Source organism: Carya illinoinensis, chromosome 13 (assembly GCF_018687715.1).
Source record: "Carya illinoinensis cultivar Pawnee chromosome 13, C.illinoinensisPawnee_v1, whole genome shotgun sequence".
Lineage (NCBI taxonomy): Eukaryota > Viridiplantae > Streptophyta > Magnoliopsida > Fagales > Juglandaceae > Carya > Carya illinoinensis.
This window is the reverse complement of record NC_056764.1, coordinates 6,191,238-6,212,553: the sequence shown is the minus strand read 5'-3', so window position 1 is coordinate 6,212,553 and position 21,316 is coordinate 6,191,238. Positions and strand designations below refer to the sequence as shown.

At 34.1% G+C, this 21,316-nt stretch overlaps 1 protein-coding gene across 5 annotated transcripts; it reads left to right on the top strand.

Moving 5' to 3' along the window:
- Positions 1 to 8,610: 8,610 nt before the first annotated feature.
- On the top strand, positions 8,611 to 20,610 carry LOC122291755 (probable LRR receptor-like serine/threonine-protein kinase At1g06840). 5 transcript variants are annotated; one of them, XM_043099719.1, is made up of 21 exons: positions 8,611 to 8,995; positions 9,374 to 9,556; positions 10,074 to 10,224; positions 11,286 to 11,357; positions 11,520 to 11,591; positions 11,868 to 12,011; positions 12,125 to 12,196; positions 12,288 to 12,359; positions 12,644 to 12,718; positions 13,295 to 13,363; positions 13,524 to 13,592; positions 13,765 to 13,836; positions 14,022 to 14,108; positions 14,307 to 14,375; positions 14,603 to 15,078; positions 15,712 to 15,870; positions 17,315 to 17,598; positions 18,754 to 18,805; positions 19,041 to 19,291; positions 19,511 to 19,645; positions 20,037 to 20,610. In XM_043099719.1, the coding sequence occupies exons 2-21, from the start codon at positions 9,451 to 9,453 to the stop codon at positions 20,382 to 20,384; spliced, it is 2,835 nt and encodes a 944-aa protein (XP_042955653.1). In that variant the 5' UTR covers positions 8,611 to 8,995; positions 9,374 to 9,450; the 3' UTR covers positions 20,385 to 20,610. The 5 variants fall into 5 exon arrangements, with proteins under 5 accessions (XP_042955653.1, XP_042955655.1, XP_042955656.1 ...); XM_043099721.1 differs by having other exon boundaries at positions 9,324 to 9,556; XM_043099722.1 differs by lacking the exon at positions 8,611 to 8,995 and adding an exon at positions 9,065 to 9,180.
- Positions 20,611 to 21,316: the final 706 nt, after the last annotated feature.

Here is a 21,316-nt window from a genome sequence, read left to right as displayed (position 1 = left end):
AACGACCTCTGTAGATTGATGGACTAGTGTGAGATTCTGTGCGAGGGTCTTAGTCCACGGCATTGTGCGCTTCTTTGTAGGAGGCCCCATCATGGTGTCTGTAGAAGGCGTTGGAGTCGGTGTACGTGTTTTCGATGTAGTACCACCCTTAATTGCCATAAACTCGTCATACAATTTTTTCAGGGTATCTCGGGCCAATTCACCAATAATTTTAGTCCATACCTGATCGTGAACAAGTCCCAACCCATATAACAAGCCTGAAACTTTCAGACGGGGATCAAGAATAATAGCCACATATAAGAAAATATTCATTCTAGTCAAATCTCCTCAATACTTGTCATATTTTAGCATCATGGTCACTGCCATCCCCCTCATCCTTTCATTAGAACCCCTACGCATATCTTCTAATTCTTCTTTTACCCTACATATTTGTTGACAAAACCTATAGGATGTAGGGTACAAAGAACTAGATATATTCAATGTGACATCATAAAATAATCTAAGAAAATCAACAAAAGTAGAAACTACCACCAAATCGTCATCATTAGGCTTTCGTGATCCTCCGTGCTCATCAAAGTATTTGACATATTGGATGTCTTCATCACCCAATAATTGAAAGGCTGTCTTATATTCTTGGGCCGCCTTCAACATCAAGAAGGTTGAATTCCATCTGGTAGGAACATCAGTACAAAGACCCTTCTTCGATGTTATGCCCGCAACCTTTGCAGCAATTTTGAATTTCTCTAATCTATAAAGAGAAGACCTCACCCATTTCACAACCATTCTAAATCGTGCAACCGAGTCATCAACATCTTTCAACCCCCCAGTCACAATTAAATTCAAAATATGTGTAGCACATCTAACATGCAAGTATTCACCACCCAAGAATGTCTTATTTGCATCTTTAAGATAATTCTTTAGATATCCCAATGCGACATCATTAGACGACGCATTATCAACTGAAACAGATAAAACATTTTTCAACCCCCACTCCTTTATTGCGGCCTCCAAGGCCTTTCCAATCGTCTCACCCTTATGATCAGTTATTTGACAAAATTTAATAATTTTTCTTGTACAGAACCCAATCAGCATCAACAAAATGCACAGTCAACGACATGGAATTCATATTTTGGATTGAAGTCCAAGTATCGGTAGTGAGGCAAACTACCAAACCTGCCAATTGGCCCCTCAAAACATCTTTATCACGGAGGTACATCTTCTTTATATCCTTTGCCATGGTGTGACGAGAAGGAAGTACAAATCTCGGTTCCAACTCTTGGACAAATTCTTAGAACCCTTTACCCTCCACAAACTGAAAAGGCAGCTCGTCCATGACAATCATACGAGTTAACTTCCTTCTACACTTATCGGGGTTGTACTTCGTATACCTCTTCAATGTTGGCCCCTCCGCCCCACTACTCCCATCCGCCATTTTAAAATCTAGTCTAGATTGATCCTTCTCTACTAAAGATTTTAAAATTGGACTCTTCTTGCATTGTTCCTCTAGATGGACCTTCAACTGGGATGTATCATGTTTTCTATAGTGACATCCATACATTTTTCACAGTGAGTACATTTACCTTGTGGGTTATTGGGGTCACCACCCTCTAGTTTGGTAAAGTGTTGCCAAACTATGGATACATGTTTCTTGCCCTGTGTGGGCTTCGAAGCAGGGCAAGGTGTACTCGTTATAGGGGTAGGAGTAGAGTTAGTTTCTAGGGTAGGGGTGTTGGCTGGGGAAGGCGAGCTATCACTGAAATTCGAAAACATTCCTGGTTCTCCAACAAAAATAAATAAAAATAAAATTCAAAGTGCAATCCAATACAATCAGGGCAAACTGCATACAAAACCAAATATATTAAAAAAATAATTGGGTTTCGGATTGGAACCCCGGATTGGGATTCCAATCCGAAACCCGCTCGGATTGGGGTTCCAATCCGAAACCCGACAATCAAATTAGGCCCCTCATTGATTGAAACCCCTAATATTATTTTTCATGATTACACAAATGAATATTCACTCACTCACTTTATTATGATCTTGACAGACACCAAACGTCTCAATTCATGCATGTATTATTTTTAATTAATAACCTATACAAATTAGTGATTTTCTCTTGATTATGATCTTTAATTCTTACCACTCTTTTGTCATAAATAAATAACCCGTCAATTTTTGTTATTTTATTTTAACGTAATGTCATGATTCAAACTCAAATACTTATTCTAATATTTTGTGAAATCAACATTTCCGACACTCACATACATAAATATAAAGATTTTTATTTTAACTCTTTACAGCATGAGAAGGACCCTCAAATATAATTTTAAACATATTAATGTGTCATGCATCAATAAATGAATATGATTTTCTTACATGATCAACGTTACCAACCCAATAGTTGTCGCCTAAATATGTATGATATTTTATAAATATATGTTGAAAGTGACAAATTTTGTTCTAACAAAATATCAACTGTATAATTATTTAACGTTAATATTTTATATATATTTAAAAAATTTTAAAGCTAGAGTAGGTTATAGAATTGATTAAAAATTCTAAAAAAGGTGCTCACCTTTGATGCAAGCTAAGTTAACACCCCAGGAAGAAGAAAGGAAGATGCTTGAATAGGATGTGCCTCGGACAAGTTGTCCCTAAGAATTAAACACCTATAATTAATGTGTATATATATATACCACTAGCTGTACGATTTTTTTTTTTTTTTATGGTTTCCTTCCAAAAGACAATTGTACTTGCCTTCTTAACTAAAATGATAATTTATTATTATCTTGAGGTATACAGCTAGCACACCTTAATAAAAAAATATATATCATGAATGATATATTTTATTATTTTTAATTACACTTAATTAATGATGTAGTACGTATATACATTTTAAATGATTTGATTTGCAAATCACTTAATAGCAATGACTTAGGACAGATTTAAAAGACACATCTCAACTCAAAATTCTCATTTTAATTTAAAATTTTTATCTTATCATTATAATTTTTTTAAATTTTCACATAAAATATAATAAATAATTTAACTTTTTACAAATTTCAAAACAATAATAATACTAAAAAATAATATTTTAAACTTTTATCTCATGAACTCAAAATTCTTATCTTATTTACCAAATCTGCCCTTAAACTATTCCACGTAAAACATATGATGAGTAGTTAATAACCTATTGAATCAATTAGTGCAATGGATTAGTTGATCAAACAATCCAGATCTACTAATTCTTTCCAACAAAATTGCCAACTTTAGACTGTTTAAAAGAAAGCTAATTGCCAATAGTACTTCAAAAAAATAAAAATAAAAAATAAAAAGAGCTCAAAACAACTCACAATAGAGATTACATTTCATATCCAGCATATATCACAACAAACCTTCAACTGACTTTGACAACTAATATGAATCTATAACCCTATCTAGTTTAAATATATTAATCCCGTCAAATGCAATGGAAATATTGAATTTAATTGTTACATTTCTTATTATTCTCAATTTTTTAATAGTTTACAAACTAGTTTCCAAACCCCATAAAAAAATTGGGGTTCCAATCCGAAACCCTAACCCCTAAATCAATTTAGGGGTTAGGGTTTCAATCAAATTTACAAAAAAAAAAATAATAATAATCTAATGAATCCAAAAAAATACCAATCCGAAACAATCACACAATCACACGAATCCACAACACACAATTCACAAATCCCATCCTCCATCTCCGATTCAACCCCATCCTACCTCCAATCTCCGATCAAAACTCAAAATAAAAAATAAAAAATCAACGGAGAAAATTTACCGTGCGGCGTACGTCCGGTGTCGTGCGTCGTACGAGAGAGAAGGAGGATGGAATACGTGCGGCGGATGGACTGGTTGCCGGTGGGAGGAGGGAACACTGAACACGGGGACGTTGCAAACGGGGAAGGCCGAAGGGGGACTCGGGACTCGAGAGGGGAGGGGAGGGGAATCAGGGGATCTGGGGGGGGGGGGGGGTTTGGGTTAGGGTTAACCCATTAATGAAACGGCACCGTTTTGTGGTGGACAAAACGGTGCCATTTCAGTTAGTGGGTTAATAATAAAACCCCTGAAATGAAACGGCGCCGTTTCGTCCACCACAAAACGGCGCCGTTTCATTTAAGTATCTGGTTATATAATATATAATATATAATATATTATATATTATATATATATAACCGGTGCGGGGCGGGGGAAAAACGGACCGGGGGGAGTCCGTTTCCGTCCCCCACCTCCGCTGGGGGTGGCCATATGGGCCAGGGGGCCTCGCCCCGGCCCTAACGGTGCGGGGCGCCCCACCCTGCCCTATGCGGGGGCGGGGCGAACGGGGCGGGTCAGCCGGTTCTGGGGCCCCGCTGCCCACCCCTAGCTTGATGCCAAGTTGTTAAGTTGCTGTAATACTCCCTCTATAAGTCTTTCGTGCTTGACCTGCTCTCCATTCAATGTGGCAGTCTCCCGTGTAATGTATTTACTGCTTCAGATAGTTGTAATAAATGTGTACCCTCAGCCATGTCGCAGGAACCCTGGCTTTGATATCAACTTGTTATGGTCCTAGCAATTCAAATCAAGAGAATCTGGCAACTCGAGGAGACAAAAACCTCCAGAGATACAGTCGGCAAATTTGGGATTCAAAAGCATGAATTCATTCATAATGGAATCTGACTTAAATAGAAATTACAATCTAGAAATAATTGAAAATAACTTCCCTACGTGCACAGATTAGTGCATGACTGGTAAGTTGCCACTAACAGGTCAAGATCCTTTAACACTAACAGCTCATTGACTAATTCTGAGACCCAACTGAAAATAAAGACATGGAAATACGAAAATGACCCCAACAAAATAAATAATTCCTTAACCTATGTAGCCCTTACAATCCCCTTGACTTAGGCGTATAACAGGAGGAAGATGGCGGGGGTTAGGTTTCATTCAGATGGAGGAGGGAGAGGGAGGAAACTGGGAAGGGGAGCACGATATGGGTTTCTGAATCTTTCAGTGTCTCACAGCATGAAACGAGCAGATGATGAAATGCACTAGTTTAGGAAATCTTTTAAATGCACTGTATTATTTTTCTCATAGACTCCTGCCATTAGTTCGTGCGGAGTGTATACCAAGTATCCTGCATCCAAAGTTTTCCATATTTGAAACAGAAAAATCTTCTTACAAGCACACTTTGTGCACCGATTCTGAAACACCCCCACCAATGCTAAACACCCAAACCCTATACCGACGCTATCTATCCGAACCAGACTACAACCATGGCTTCTTTCTTGGCTAACGTTACCATTTCATGCTTATCTCCCAAAGGACCCAAACCCAACTATGAATCACCTAAACTCCCAAGAGCGTTCCACCCAAAATCCCCAATTTTCAAGTTCCAAAACCCCAAAATCCCAACTTCAAGGCCCTTCAAGATTCCAGTGGATGTTGGATATTTGGGTCTGAATTCTTCTACTTCACCTAGTAAGTCCTCGATTTCAACTACTACCATTGCACTATCAACATCTACGACCAGTGAGAAAATCCAGGAAATTCTTTGTAACGTTGAGTATGATAAGAAATTCAATTTCAAGATGGTCATCGATTTGTATTTGATCCCTAAAGGGCTTTCAAAGGAGATGATCCGATTGATTTCTTTGCTCAACGAAAAACTTGATTGATGCTTGAGTTTAGATTGAATGCCTTTGAGAAACTCTTAAAAATGAGAGAGCCCAAATGGTTTGATAACTGATACTCACCTATTGATTTCCAAGATCTATTTTTTCCTTCTTGGAGCAGAGCTAATGTTGATGGAGGCCTCGGTTTGGGAGAGGGTGGAGTTCGGGAGTGGAAGCTTGAAGTAGATCTGTTGTTTGGGAAATGGTGGAATGCAAGAGCAGATCTATCTTTTCCTTCTTGGAGAAGAAGAATTTTTTTAATTTTAAAACGTGCGTAAGTCGAGATGGAGTATAGGGAGGATTTATGAGTGGGTGTAGCTTTTTCCAATCCGAATATGTTTTGGAAGTATGCTTAATGGAGAAAGAAAATGCCCCAAGTATGTTTAGTCGTAGAACTGTTATAAATATAAAAAAATTATATAAAATAAATTTATAAATTGATGTGAATTTATGAAATTTGTTAGATCTATTTTATAATAAAAATAATTTTATAATTTAATATACTACATCAAACTACATCAATTTATAAATTTATTTTTATATAATTTCTTTATAATTAAAATATTTTCTTTTCAATCACGCCGTATTATATAAAATAATAATAATAATAATAATAATTAATATTACTATGAAAAGTATTATTTGATCTTCTCAAAAGAAACTGTATGCTATAGATATCACATCAATGTATCATATACGGGACATCATTGGCAAATTTATAGATTGGGGGCATAGAATATATAACTGAAGGATACAAGCACATTATTAATACTTTTTTAGGCCTTTTTAATTATTGATATACATGTAACTTTTTTTAAATTCATCTTATTTTAAATAAGAGATATTTTAATAAAATAATTTATTAATATATATATATATATTGTTTATGGAAATACACTCGACTTAAAATATAATTGTGTAAGAACTAAAACAACTTCCAATACAAACATCAAATTAGAATATAGCTAAATTGTCACTATCTTGATTGGCAGTTTGTTGGGAAATGAAAATACTTTTAGCTATAAAAAGACTCTAGAAACTGGTGTATCTTGATAAAGTATATTAAATTATAAAATTATTTTTATTGTAAAATAGTTTTAATATCTTCTATATATAAAAAGTGTGTATGAAACGGAAAATCTTGTTTTAACGGTTTTTCTTGTTTTTCCGTTAAAGTTAACACCGTTTGTTTTAACGGTTTGACACATAAAATGAAGACATAAATGTTGAGAGAGATAGCATTCAATATTGTTATATGATTTATTAATCTCAATAATTATAATACTTAATAGTTTATATAATAATAAGTAATTAAATATTAGTTATTATATTTTTCTCTTTCTCCTTAACATATACACGTATTAGGTGCATAAGATGTGAATCCTTAAATATAATATACATATATTATACGTTTCATTAACTCAGATTATTGAGTATTTCAAATTTAAAAATCTCATATAATATATAATACAAGTGTGTTTAATCAAGTGTTTTTTTTTCCATGGTAGTAGGACGTAGCTTCCGCTAAGTCATATTCTATACGTAGGCTTGCTTTGATAGGCACGTGACAAAGGCCGTGATTCTTGAGCTAATCAAGAAAGAGTAAATTCGGTCAACAATTTCAAAATATATTTTATGATTTATATATATGCTATATATAGAAAATATTATACCACAAATTTTATAAAAAGATTATGTTTTAACTTTGTGTTGTCCCTGATTGACTCAACCAACAGCAAAATAAGAATTTCAATGTTGTCTCTATTGATTGTCTACAAGATGACATAAATTGATGAATTATAATACAAACATCAAACGACACATATTTTAAACTACCGTTTGTGTTAAACTTTTATTAAATTTTTCGCATACATCTTTGCTAAAATTATAGATGTTATAAACATGTATTGGATTATATGATATTTTAAACTAATTTTTTTATTTTCTCCAATATGCCTTAAATTATTAAGTGACATCAATAATTTTTATAAAATATATATTATTTTTTACAAATAATCATTTCATAAAATTAGATAAACATGCTTTGCACGTTACTCCCACCTAGTATTATATAAAATTGTGTCAATTTGAGTTTTTTTTTTAGAGATATATTTATGACTGTAGTACTTCTCTTTTAAATATGAATTGAAAGTCAAATATTATTAATTGTCACTTGAATACAATCTATACTTTCAAGTCGCAAAAGAATACAAATACAAAGAGAGAGAGAAGAAAACCCAAAGAAAAAAAGAAGAAGAAGAAGCTAAATGTATAGGAGAGAAGATGAATGGTCCCCACCAAATCTAAAATTCTATATATGCCAAAGGAGGTGGGCATGTTGTTGGAAAAAGAAATGTTACATCCCGAAATTATTACATGATTTTAAAATATGGATATATGATCTTACAATATGGAAAATGAAATATTATATGATTAAATTCTATGCTAATTAACACTGGTGTACATAATCTCATTTAGATATAAAGAATTATAGAAAAGTAAATTCATAATATGACATGATTTTATATAATATGTTAGATATAAAAAATAATTTTAAAATATAACATATTACATTAAATTACGTTATTTTTTAAATTTATTTTTATATAATTAATTTATAACAAGTATTTGTCTTTCTCTTTACTTATTAGTATAACATTGCTTAGTTAAATGAGGCTGAGAATCCTAACTCAATTGATTGGGTTTGAATGCAATTAAGGATTAAATAAGGAATGGTATACCAGGTCGTGGACTCGTGGTCGCAACCTTTTTTGAAAGGTCGGTAATTTTGACCGAAAAAGTTGATTGACTTTTGGGCTCTTCCAAATTTTGGAAAATGTCAACGGAGTTAATCCAATCAGCGAATTACAATTTTGAACATTTGACCTTATCGCCTCCGTCGTCGTCACCATATCTGCTCGGCTTAGTTTGGGCCAACCTAGTTGTGAATTTTCTTTCATCTCATCACCTTGAGTATTAGCTTATGTCTATCTCGAGCTTTCCTCTCTTCCACCTGTATTACCATCGCACTGTTTTTCTCTACTTTTTAATGAACCCTTTTAGTTTGGTCAATGCTCAAGCATTTTGTATTGCTGAATAAGAGAAATCATGCATATAAATTACTGATACTCTGACCCGTCTCTGTAGCCAATTAGCTAACCCTTTTTAAACCGTTTTCGCTGGAGATTCTCCCGCGGGGTTAATATTCAAATTCTTCGGTGAGTGAAAGAAATGGCAACAATCTGCATCAGCAGCAAAAGCTTGAGCATTTCAAATGGCGACCTGTTCAGAAAGATACCGTACTTCATACGGTACTTAACCATTTGTTTATTGCACAAGTTATCTCCGGGTTCATATTCAACTGTACATTATATGCCGTATATGCTTCCATCATTCTGATACGATTTCAACTATATATATATATGCATACAATCTTCTTATTGTAAAGGTTTCTCCATTTTCCTCGCAGTTTGATTCGTTTGCTTCTCCTCAAGCTGTATGGGGCAGGATTTTTTGAGCCTTTTTCTTTATTTTTTTTTTGTCTAGAGACTGGAGCTTTTTCATTGCTGTTCTTTTTGGGTTTTCATTGTTTCCCAGTGTTCGAAAAGCTAATATTTGTTTTCCTTCGTATATAATCAGCTGTTTTGCATTCAATCAAATAAGTATTGATACTTATTTCCTATTATAAGGTGGAGAACTCGCATGCTACAACAATTCCCAAAGTTGGATGCTAGGAGAAATTTGAAAGTCCGGCAGTCTTTTTGAGATGTATCAATCAACAGCCTGGACTTATGGAATATGTTTTATTTCATGGTTGTGTTGCTCTTCACTACTCGCCGGAGCACAGAATTCCATCACTCATCCGGAGGAAGGTGATTTTTCCTTAGCTTCTTTTGGCATGAAACTCTTGAGAGAATGCTTGTTTAAGGGGCTCTCACTTCACATCGAGGCGTGTTTTAGTTATGTTATTTTTTTTTTATTTTTTATTTTTTTTTATAAGTAAACGATTATATTGATAAGAATAGGCATATCCCAAGGACAAAAGATGGTATCCAAGAGGTAACACCTATCTAGGAAGAAGAAATGGAAACAAGAAAGTCATGAAAACCAAGCACATTAAAATCTACAGCTATGGCTCAAAGAAATAAAGTTCTAACAACAAGTGATCTTAGCCATGTGAATCCTTTAACAAGTGATTTGTAGTAATTTCACATATCAAATACTCACTTCCCTCTAGTGAGTGGCGAAGAGTGCTACATATGGTTGAGTTGTAAAGTGTGTATGTTCAAACTTGGCTCTGCTAACAATTTTGATTTATATTTTTGAAATAAGTCTTCTTTCTTTGCAATATTCAAGCTAATGATGGTTAACACTTGTATTAATTTGCAGTGAAGGCATTGGAGGAAATCAAGAGAAGCTTGATAGATCCAAATAACAATCTGAGAAATTGGAATCGAGGAGATCCTTGCACATCAAATTGGACAGGGATTGTGTGCTCCAATGGGACTTCAAATGATGGATATCGATATGTTCTAAAATTGTATGATTTTAGCCTTTTCCCATCTTTTATTGATATCAGGGAGGACTATTAATGCAAATAATTTTCATATTTATTTCACTTTACTTAATTGTTCTTTCTTTGTTTCTGTGGTCCCCTTGCATGATGAAACGCATATTATTCCACTTGCATATCTACGCATATTAGTTGGTGCCATGGAACAAACTTTCTTGGTTCTTTAGTTCATTGAATGTTACAGAAAATTATCAATAAAAATAGAAGAATATTACAGAAAATTGTGGCTATGTTCATTTTATTTATTTTTTTAATATAGGACACATGTTTCTCAATTTTGCTAGAAACTATCCCTTACATGTCTGAATGAATCCGTACTTTATCCTTGTCATTTCTCAGATTCATGTCAATTCCCATGTTAGGTAGGTGACTTGTGAAGGCGTTATAGCCGAATTCCACACAGGTTGTTTACTAAGTGATCGGGTTTTACAAGTGATTGCAGGGAGTTTTAACAATAATTTTGACTTGTGTTTAGGACTACAACGCAGATATGGTTGGCGAATCCCTTGATTGCGATAAATGGTAGAGCTAACTTAGCACTGGATCATGATGTGGGGCCTGATGGGGTTGCCAAAGATTTAAGTAGGAAGTGGGGTAATTGTGACATCCCATATTGTATTTAGTGCCACATTGGGTGTGAGAATTGTAAAGGCATTGCATGAGCATCGTGTTCAGTATAAGATATTTACTAGATGGAACTAGTTTTTATAGGTGATTCCAAGGAGCTTTAATTATAACTTTGACTAATTCTTTGGAGTATGGTGTAGATGTGGTTAATGCATTCATATTATCCACAATTTTAGTGTTCTTTCCTTTTATTCAAAAAATACTTATGACAAGCATCAATAATGATTGGCCATTGACTCAATCATTATTCTTGACTAGCATCATTAAGATTTGTACTAGCCAAAAGTTCAACTATAAGATTATCAACTTCGACAAAACTTGGCATTATTAATAAATGGGCAGTTCTATTGAAAAATTTGTATTGATGCTTTAATAATTTTTATTTGGACCTCTCTTTGCAGACAACTTCTGAAAATGGAATTGTCAGGAAATTTATCGTCAAAGCTTGGCCGCTTATCAAACCTGACAATATTGTAAGGCGAAGCATCTCTGAAATATACTTTTTGTGCTTCACATCTTTTTCTGGAAAAACGTTTATGGATACCTCTTTCAGTTGATATTCTAGAAAAAAACTTCTCTACCCTGTAGTGGTTTTTGATTTATGTATCTTACTTTCTCTATGTGCTCTGTTAAAGGAACTTTATGTGGAACAACATAAGTGGGAGTATACCCAAGGAGATAGGCAATCTTGCGTCTTTGGAACTCTTGTAAGTTGATTGTTTTTCTCTATGTGAGAGGTTGGATACTCAATATCATTATCACATGATTTCATGCTTATTCCATTAAAAAAGGCAGACAAGATACGAGTTAATGTATTCCAAAATTTTGATTTCTACACAGTATTAGAGATAATCCGTGTGTGAACTAATTTACCTGATATGTTGGCATGATTCTGAATATCTGGTATTTTAATATTCCAAATTTTTAAAATGCAATACATTGGCTTTTTCTCTGATTCCATATTTATTACTCCTTGTGTCCAGGCTTCTGAATGGAAACCAATTAACAGGTCCACTTCCTGAAGAGCTTGGTTATCTTCCAAAGTTGGACAGAATACAAATTGACGAGAACAACATATCAGGACCAATACCCATCTCATTTGCAAATTTGAACAAAACAAGGCATTTGTGAGTGTTTTCACATATTGTCTCAAAATAGTACTGTATTGACTAATCCTACTTCACCCTTTTTTTTTTCCCTCTAAATTCTGTCCTGTTTTTCTTTTGTCCCATGTGAGCAGTCACATGAACAACAATTCAATCAGTGGGCAAATCCCGCCAGAGCTATACAAATTGCCAAGTCTTCTTCACTTGTAAGCCATTGATTGGTCATATTTAATGTTGATTCATCTTTCTGTGTACAATTCATGAGATCAGTGACCAACTTCAGCTCTGCAAATGCAGGCTTCTTGATAATAACAATTTATCAGGGTATCTGCCACCAGAGCTTTCCAAAATGCCACTATTACGAATACTGTATGGTTCCTACCATCCTTGATATATTTATGTCAGATATGCTTCAAAATGGCAAATTTACAGATTATGGTTCCCATTATCCTTGAGTGTCAATATGTTTATTTTAATCTCAAGTGTTATTACTTCCAAAATATATGAATTTGTTGTTCTTTTCTTTTGCTTCCCAACTTGAACAAGGTTATGATTTCTAAGTTTTCCTTCTCCGACAAGATAAGATTACTTAAATACTCTGGGTATTACGTAAGTACTCTGGTGTAAAGTTTCATTATCTTTGTGTTTTGCAGTCAACTTGATAACAACAACTTCAATGGGGCTACAATTCCAGCTTCTTATGGCGATATGTCCCAGTTGGTTAAGTTGTAAGTGCATATCATTATCTTCTATTTGTAACTAGGTTTCAAAAGCAACGGCAGAGCAAGGTACAAGCCTTGAGGTCTCAGGCTGAAACTTTTTATTTATTTATTTGCCAATCATAGAAGAAGCTCTTTTTCCCCTAAAATAAAAAAACTAAAATAAAGGGGAAAACACTGGCTATGTATAAATAAATTAGTACAGCTAGAATGGTATTTTGTTTGATAAATTAATTCGTCAAACGTCAATTGAAAAGGGATATAAGTGGGAATGTTACTGAGTAAAGATGTGGAGTTGCTTAAGCCAACTAAGTTGGCAAGAAGGCATTGCATCTTTTGAAACATCACTGACTGGTATACTGAACGTGTCAGTATTTTCCTATGACTAATCCTATGCTGTTTGATATCTAACATGACTTTATGTAATCTACCTGAGTTGTAAAGAAGCTACACTATTTTCATTAGCTGTCACAAACCTTTCATGTTCTTAGAAGCTTTATATGCACGATGGGAATCATGAAATTTGCACATTTTCACCTGTCCATGTTGAGAAATTTTGATTTACATCTTGGTTGGGTTTAATAGGAGCCTTAGGAACTGCAACTTGCAAGGAGAGATGCCCGATATGAGCAGAGTACCAGAACTTCTTTATCTGTAAGTCACTGTGTTTTATTTTAATTTTTAAGTCATTATAATATGGTCAAGGACGAGCTTCTCAAAAATACAAATGCTTCATGCTGAATTCTCTTTACTTGTCAAAGACAAATCTGCTAGCTACTTGTACTTTGTTTATACCATATTTGTTTGAATTCAGAGACCTCAGTTCAAACAAGCTAAACGGATCCATTCCTCCAGATAGGCTTTCTGAGAATATTACAACTATGTAAGATTCTGCATCTTCCTAATAAGATGCAATATGCATGCTTTTTATGTTTGTTTAAATTTATTTTTCAGATGGCCCATAGTTTTACAAATTTTTCTCTCAGTTTTTTAAGATAATTTGCACTAAGATTTCCCTTGACTTCTGAAATCTATTATTTAAACAATATACTCAGTGATTTATCCAACAACCATCTTACTGGAGAAATCCCCATCAACTTTACGGGCCTTCCTCATCTCCAGAGACTGTGAGTAGTACTTGCTGTTTCATCCTTTTTTGTTCGATGTTATTGTAATTTACTTCATATTTATACAACCTTTTGTTTCCACTTACCTCAAGTTAGATATTCCAGTTACTAGTCCATATACGTCAATGAATTCAAGGTGTTAATAGAATAAATGACTTTAATTCTGGAATTGTTCCCCTTGGCAGGTTAATTGCAAACAATTCATTAGGTGGCTCTATTCCATCCAGCATTTGGCAAAACAGGACTTTGAACAAAATGGAAAACTTTACAGTGTAAGAGCTGAATGACAGTGTTACTAATACCTTGGTTGAAAGTGTCTTTGTTTGGAAGTGCATATTCATGCTCTCAAGTGCCTTGTTCTTAAATAAATTTGCTTCTTTGTTCTTATTTCCACATGCTCCCTTGTGACATTCAAAGTTGTAACCTACTGGATTTTCTAAACTATTGATTATGCCTCGTCCATATTCCAGGGAGTTGCAGCACAATGAGCTTTCAAATATTACAGGCAGTACTGATCTACCTCCAAATGTCACTGTCTGGTTTGCTTCTATACTTGCTTCCTAATGTCAATGTCCCAATTTATTTCATGTAGATCTTCATGTGTGATAAAACCCATCTCCATACTGTGGTGTCTACTTGGAAAAAGAGTGTGCTGTTTTTTGTTTTAGTGTTTTGAGTTGGAATAGATATTTTTTATTAGTATTGTATGTGGCAAAGACACATTTATATAATGATCATGTGATACATTTTGATTCTTGACTTCTAGGCTTCAAGGGAATCCCTTATGCTCGAACCCAAATCTAGTCCAGTTTTGTGGATCTGAAAGCGAGGATGAAAGTAAAAGTCAAGGTCCAACAAATAACAAATCGCTCTGCTCTTGTCCACCCTCTTATGAAGATTCCCCTACATCTGATGGTTGTGCCTGTGCTGCACCTCTGCTTGTTGGGTATCGGTTAAAAAGTCCTGGATTCTCAGATTTCCTTCCGTACAAATCTGATTTCGAGGGCTACTTAACATCTGGTATTGATTTAGTCCTTCATCAACTGCATATCGATTCATTTGAATGGGAGGAAGGACCACGGCTGAAAATGTACTTGAAGCTTTTTCCGGAAAATAATCTTTTCAATGATAGTGAGGTCCAGCGACTCGTGAACTTGTTTGAATCATGGGACATACCTGATAAACCCATCTTTGGACCTTATGAACTTCTGAACCTTACTCTGCTGGATGTTTACAAAGATGGTTTGTCTCGAAACCCTTGTCTGAAGTCGTTTTGACATCTTTCTTGAATTTAGAATTGATGCTTATTTTAGAAGTTGAAGAATGTTCTTGTGTACTTGGGCTATGTCTATTTAATTTGTTTTAATAAAATTTATTTAACTTATAAAAAAGAAAAATAAAAAAAGAAGTTGAAGAATGTATTCTCCAGAACACTTACTGAATTCCATCGAATTACTTTATACTTTAAAAAATCGTTTTAGCATATGGCATTATTCTCTGTTACTGGTCTTTGTGTGCATAGAATGCTTGCCTATTCTTGTCACTCTGAGTGACATGGGCTTCATCTTGCCAGTTTAATGCTTTCATCTTAGTTATATGGTTGCACTTCTGTGATCCAGCACATAAACAAAAAGCTGCAATGCTTCATCTTGTTTAAGATGATTTTTAGTTTGCATGGTCGATTAAGGCATGGTCTAATATTAAACAGAAAGGCATCTACAAATTCACACCATATATCACTTATGACTTGATTCCACTCAAAGACAAACCATGCCACAGTCAGATCTTATTACCTTTGATGTGTTCATATTTGAGGTGAAAATTGAGGGATAGTTTGGAGTCAGTTTATGCTCATAGTATTCACTAATCCCACAGCAATTCCCACCCCTCAACGGTCTTCTTTAAGCAAAGGCGCATTGGCTGGCATAGTACTGGGGGCCATTGCAGGTGCAGTAACATTGTCCACTGTTGTTTTTCTTCTGATACTGAGAAGGCATGTGAGGAAAATCAATGCAATTACAAGAAAACGTCGTGGTGAGTATCTTCTTCTCTCCTTTTTTTTTTTTTTTTTTTTTTTTTTCCCCCTGATGTTCAGATTTTTAGGTAGATATGTAATATTTCTCACTGTTTCTGCAATTGTCTCTATTTTGCACCCAAAATAGGCCTGTTAATCAGGCCCGAGAGATGCTTGTCCAAGCTTATCCCGAGGTGGGAAGGCCTCAGCCTGGCCTGAAATGCTCAATATCTTACCTTTTCTCAGCTAATGCTATTGGGCAAGTTTCCGCCAAGTTTGGACTGGGCTGTGATTAGAAACATCATTAAGAGAGGAGGTCTACTGAAACATATCATAAGACTTGGGTTTTATATTGGCTGGGACCATCTCTAGGTTCAGGAACAACCAGTTATTACCATGTTAACAATTTTGGTGACAAAGTTGTTGACTTATATGATGCAATATCTGTGTGTCTGTGTGTATAATATTTCCAATACTTCATACATATACAATAAACCTATTTGGTCTCAGGATAAATTAATTCTGCTAACTCGGGAGCGGCCTGACTTTGGCCTAAACATGAAAGCATTTTAAAATCCCTAACAAGCTTAGTGCAGAACTCAAAATAAAGTTTGGCCAAATATTTTTGGCCCTACAAATGGGCTATAGGCTGCTCGACCCCATGATAGGTCATGGCACTATTTATTTTACTGTTTTACTTGTTAGTTATTGATATGTAACAAACGCTGTCTTAATGCTTGATGTTAATTCATGCAGTAATTAAGAGCTTGACAATTGTTTCTTGCTTGAGCAAAAGTTGATGAGTGAAATTGTATGACCCATCCTTGTTGATTTGGGATGCGATTTTATTTGATTTTCCAGTCATCATTTGTTCATTGAATTATCAGAGAGATGTGATACGTGTTTCCCCTCCTATTTTATTGATTTTTTGAATATGGGAATTAGGTTACACCTCATATATCAGAGCAGTGAATGAAGTCCAATCACAAAATGAAGAAAAAAAATACTATAGTATAGACGCATCTGAATGAGGCCCTTTGGCATGAATGAGTCATTTTTTATATGTATGCTCATTGAATCTTGTCAAATCCTGAAAAGGGTTTTAAAGAGTCAGTGTTTATGAGCTTCAAACTCTGCATCCTGTTCTGCTCTAGCAGGAAATATCTCAGGATAGTATGTAGTCATATCAATGGGGTTTTTACTTTGCCTAAGAATTGGTCATTGGATTACATTCACTTGTTTTAAGGAACTGTAACATGCTCGTAAGTTTTCTTCTGTACATTGTTATCACATCTGTATTTGCACTTGTACTGAAACTATCTGAATCTTGGAAATATGAATGGAAAGTTAGATTTAGATTCTTAACTGTATCGATCATTTTTAAACAATGGGCACAGCATCTTTATATGCAGCGCCTATCACCGTGCTTTCATTTTCAACGTTTGATCTTTATTTAATATGCAGCATCTAAGGCCTCCATGAAAATTGATGGCGTGAAGTTTTTCTCTTATGGAGAATTGGCTACAGCTACAAACAATTTTAACAGCTCCACTCAGGCTGGCCAAGGAGGGTACGGAAAAGTTTATAAAGGAATTCTGGTTGATGGCTCAGTAGTGGCCATAAAACGTGCACAAGAGGGATCCTTGCAGGGTGAGAAGGAGTTCTTGACAGAGATAGAATTGTTGTCAAGGTTACATCATCGAAACCTTGTGTCTTTAGTTGGATACTGTGACGAAGAATGCGAACAGGTGCCTTTTCTTATCTCAACTGCGAATGATATTGAAAGAAAATCAATAAATTAGAGTATTTATTAATCTTGTTGCTGAATCAATGAGGAGATAATATCTTTGAAAAGTTTATAAAAATTATTTTCCACATTTAAAATTTTCAAACAACCCTGAACTATCCAAAAATATAAGAATCTTATTATCTTTTAGGAAACTTAAAACATATGTAGAATTTGGTTTTTATTAGATGATAATGGTACACCTACAACTCATTTACAACTCATTTTACAATTAACCAATGCAATCATACCAAAAAATAATTTCAATTTTACATAACTACCCTCTATCTAAAAAAAGAAAATTGATAGTTATAAAGTCGTAAAACAGTTGCAAGTTTATCATTTTTCTATTAGAATTCACAATATTGCTCCAAATCTTTTTTTATGCCTGAATTTTTTCTACCTTCTAACATTTTTCCTTCTAGTTAATGATAGATTATTAATTTTTTAAAAAAAATTTTAATTAAAGAAGGAAAACTCTTATCTATTTTAATTAGTATAAATGTACCTTATACATGTTTAATTGATAGATATATTGATAATTTTTTTATGCTCCAAAATATGTTTATAATATTATTGTATTATATATTACGATATACATTACAAAAATATAAAAATATATTTTAAATATCTTAATAATAATTTACCCCCCAAGAGATAAATTTCTGGATCCACAACTGCTTCCAATTTAGGAAGTTAATGGAGTAAAACTTAAAATTATGAAAGCTTTACAAGTTAAAAATGAAAGACGCAAACCACACACGTAGTTGCTTTGAATGATAGCAAACAACAGAAGAAATTAACTCGATCTAGGGACATTACATGACAGGTGCAGCTTTTTTCGTTGATAATATAGAAGCATATTCAAATTCTTCATGAAATAAGGCCTATTTGTTTTTAAAAAAGTGTAAAAAAAGTTGGATATCTCCACAATAGACTCAGGAGAATAGAGTCCTTCCCTTTCTTTTTATATGCTGTACTTTTCTCCCATAAAATTCTTTTGACTTTCATGACAAAAGGACTAGTTTTTCTTGATCTCTGTTGCTGAAATTGCATTGATTTTATTTTATTTTTAGCCTTTGGGAAAGGCTTCATCTGAGTATTGTTGTGTATGCAGATGTTGGTCTATGAGTTTATGTCAAATGGTACTCTACGGGATAACCTTTCTGGTAAGCCTTATAATCCTTAAGTTGAACTTTTCTTGATTTTCACCATTGAGTGCTGTTCATTGCATATGAATGCAAGTGAAAACTGCAATGTAGGATTTGCAACAGCACACTTCCCCTCCACCTCTCTCTTTTTTGTCTTTTTCTTTAAGAGCTAAACAGAACAGCCTTATCTTCTCTCAGTTTTTGTTCCATACAAATGGGCTAATTGATTATTTATGTGTGTCAAACAACACAGCCAATGCTAAAGATCCTCTGAATTTTGCTATGAGATTGAGAATTGCCCTAGGATCAGCGAAGGGCATCCTCTACCTGCATACAGATGCTAATCCTCCGATATTTCACCGAGATATCAAGGCTAGCAATATATTATTGGACTCTAAGTACACGGCAAAAGTTGCTGATTTTGGACTTTCGCGACTTGCCCCAGTTGCAGATATTGAAGGGATCGTTCCTACTTATGTATCCACAGTTGTGATGGGAACACCAGTAAGACTTGTATAGATGATATTCAGCAAAGAGAATTTGATTTTTTGCATAAGTTGAAGTTATATTTTTATAAAACAATTTGTATCAATATCTCTGTTTTTAAAATGAAAGAATTGGAGCCTAAACTAGATGAAAGGCTTAATGGTATGCCGTAAGAGATGAAAGTAACTGGTGTCTATTTCTTTATCTTCTCATTCTTTGTTATAACTTTGCATGCAGGGCTACCTAGATCCAGAGTACTTCTTAACTCATAAGCTGACGGACAAAAGTGATGTTTATAGTCTTGGTGTTGTTTTTCTAGAACTCCTGACTGGGATGCAGCCAATCTCACATGGCAAAAACATTGTTAGAGAGGTAAAATTGTAGTTCTGTAATTTATGTCATTCCTACAGCATAAAAAATAATGAAGCAGCTTTTACTCTCTCTCTCTCTCTCTCTCTCTCTCTCTACACGTCATTTTATATAATTATAACTACTTGAGAGGGATTTCTTTTTTGCTAGTTTCAGTTTTAGCTTCATTAAGTCAGCAGACATGAATTTCTTAAACAATCGTTACCATCAGCCTTGAGTGAGACCTTTGTCAAACACAATAGTTTTTAATATCTTGCATACTAGATTCAAATATCTTGCATATGGTCAGTATTTTATTATTGAACGAAACATTTTAGATGCCCTGGCTGCAGTATCTAATATAATAGTAAGATATATGTATATTTTTTAAGGAAATAGTTTTCATCCTTTTCAGGTTAATATTGCATATCAATCTGGTATGATCTTTTCGATCATTGATGGGCAGATGGGGTCTTATCCTTCTGAAGGTGTAGTGAAATTTTTAACCTTGGCCCTCAAGTGTTGCCAACAAGAGACAGATGCAAGACCTTCAATGGCAGAGGTGGTTCGAGAACTTGAAAGCATATGCAGTATGATGCCGGAGGCTGACGCCATAACAGCAGATCACATGTTCATAGATGTGGAAAAAGTTGTGACTCCACCATCATCATCATCCTCTACAGTGAAGTATCCTTATGTGTCATTAGATGTATCTGGAAGCAACCTTGTTAGTGAAGTCACGCCAGTCATCAAGCCTAGGTAGAAAGCATTTGGGAAAAAACTGGTTGTAATATCTTGGGAATTTGAACTGGGCAATTTTTTCTCAATGATCTTGTTTTGTTATATTCTTTATAGTCTCTTACTCTATTATTACAATGTATTTAGACCAGTAGATAATATCATAATGTGGTGTATAGTGCCCACAAAAAACTAATGGTAATAAGTAAATAAAGCATGTTTCCATGCTAAGGTTATTCTGCTCCTGTTAATCCCTTTAATGTATTACCTAATCTCTTCTCTGTCTCTCTCTCTCTCTCTCTCTCACACTTAAAATTCTCTTTGTTTGGGCCAGTACTCATTAATCACCTCAATTTTAAGCCTATTGAGTTTTTCAAAAATTGTAGGCTTAGTTAAATGAGGCCTAGCATCCTAAACCCAATTCGTTGGGCTTTCTTACAGTTAGGTTACCCGATCGTACTAACCCAATCTATTTTTTTTTTTTTTTTTCCCCAAGAAATCTGTTTATAAGTTTTTTTAGACATAGCAATATCATGATTTGGAAGTCTCGCACGTTAATTAAAAAATATATTATTATTTTTATTTATTTATATAATAAGGGCTAGTTTGGGTGGTGAAGTATTCTCTCAAGTATGCTCTGGAGTATTACGAGATAATACTTTATTATTATTAATTATTTTATCATTATGTTTTATTTATTTTTTATTATTATTTTATACTATTCAATACTTTTTCACATAATATCTAAGAAATCTCATTTTTTTAATAACAGGCAAGAATATCTTTTAAAAAAATATTGAAAAAGCATTTTTCTTTTCATGAAAAATAATAGTTTTAATAATGAATATATAAGTACTGTATAATTATCCTAAAAAATAGATAAATATTGAATCCACTTAAAACAAAATTAATATGTTAATAAAGGACCCCTTTTTTTCAAAGCCACTGCAACTGCTT

Excerpts from the sequence above, each read along its gene's own strand:
- LOC122291755 (XM_043099719.1), top strand. The coding sequence starts at position 9,451 with ATGTATCAATCAACAGCCTGGACTTATGGAATATGTTTTATTTCATGG. Across the intron at positions 12,197-12,287 it reads TTGCCAAGTCTTCTTCACTT|GCTTCTTGATAATAACAATT; the intron begins GTAAGCCATTGA and ends CTGCAAATGCAG. Across the intron at positions 13,593-13,764 it reads TCTGAGAATATTACAACTAT|TGATTTATCCAACAACCATC; the intron begins GTAAGATTCTGC and ends CAATATACTCAG.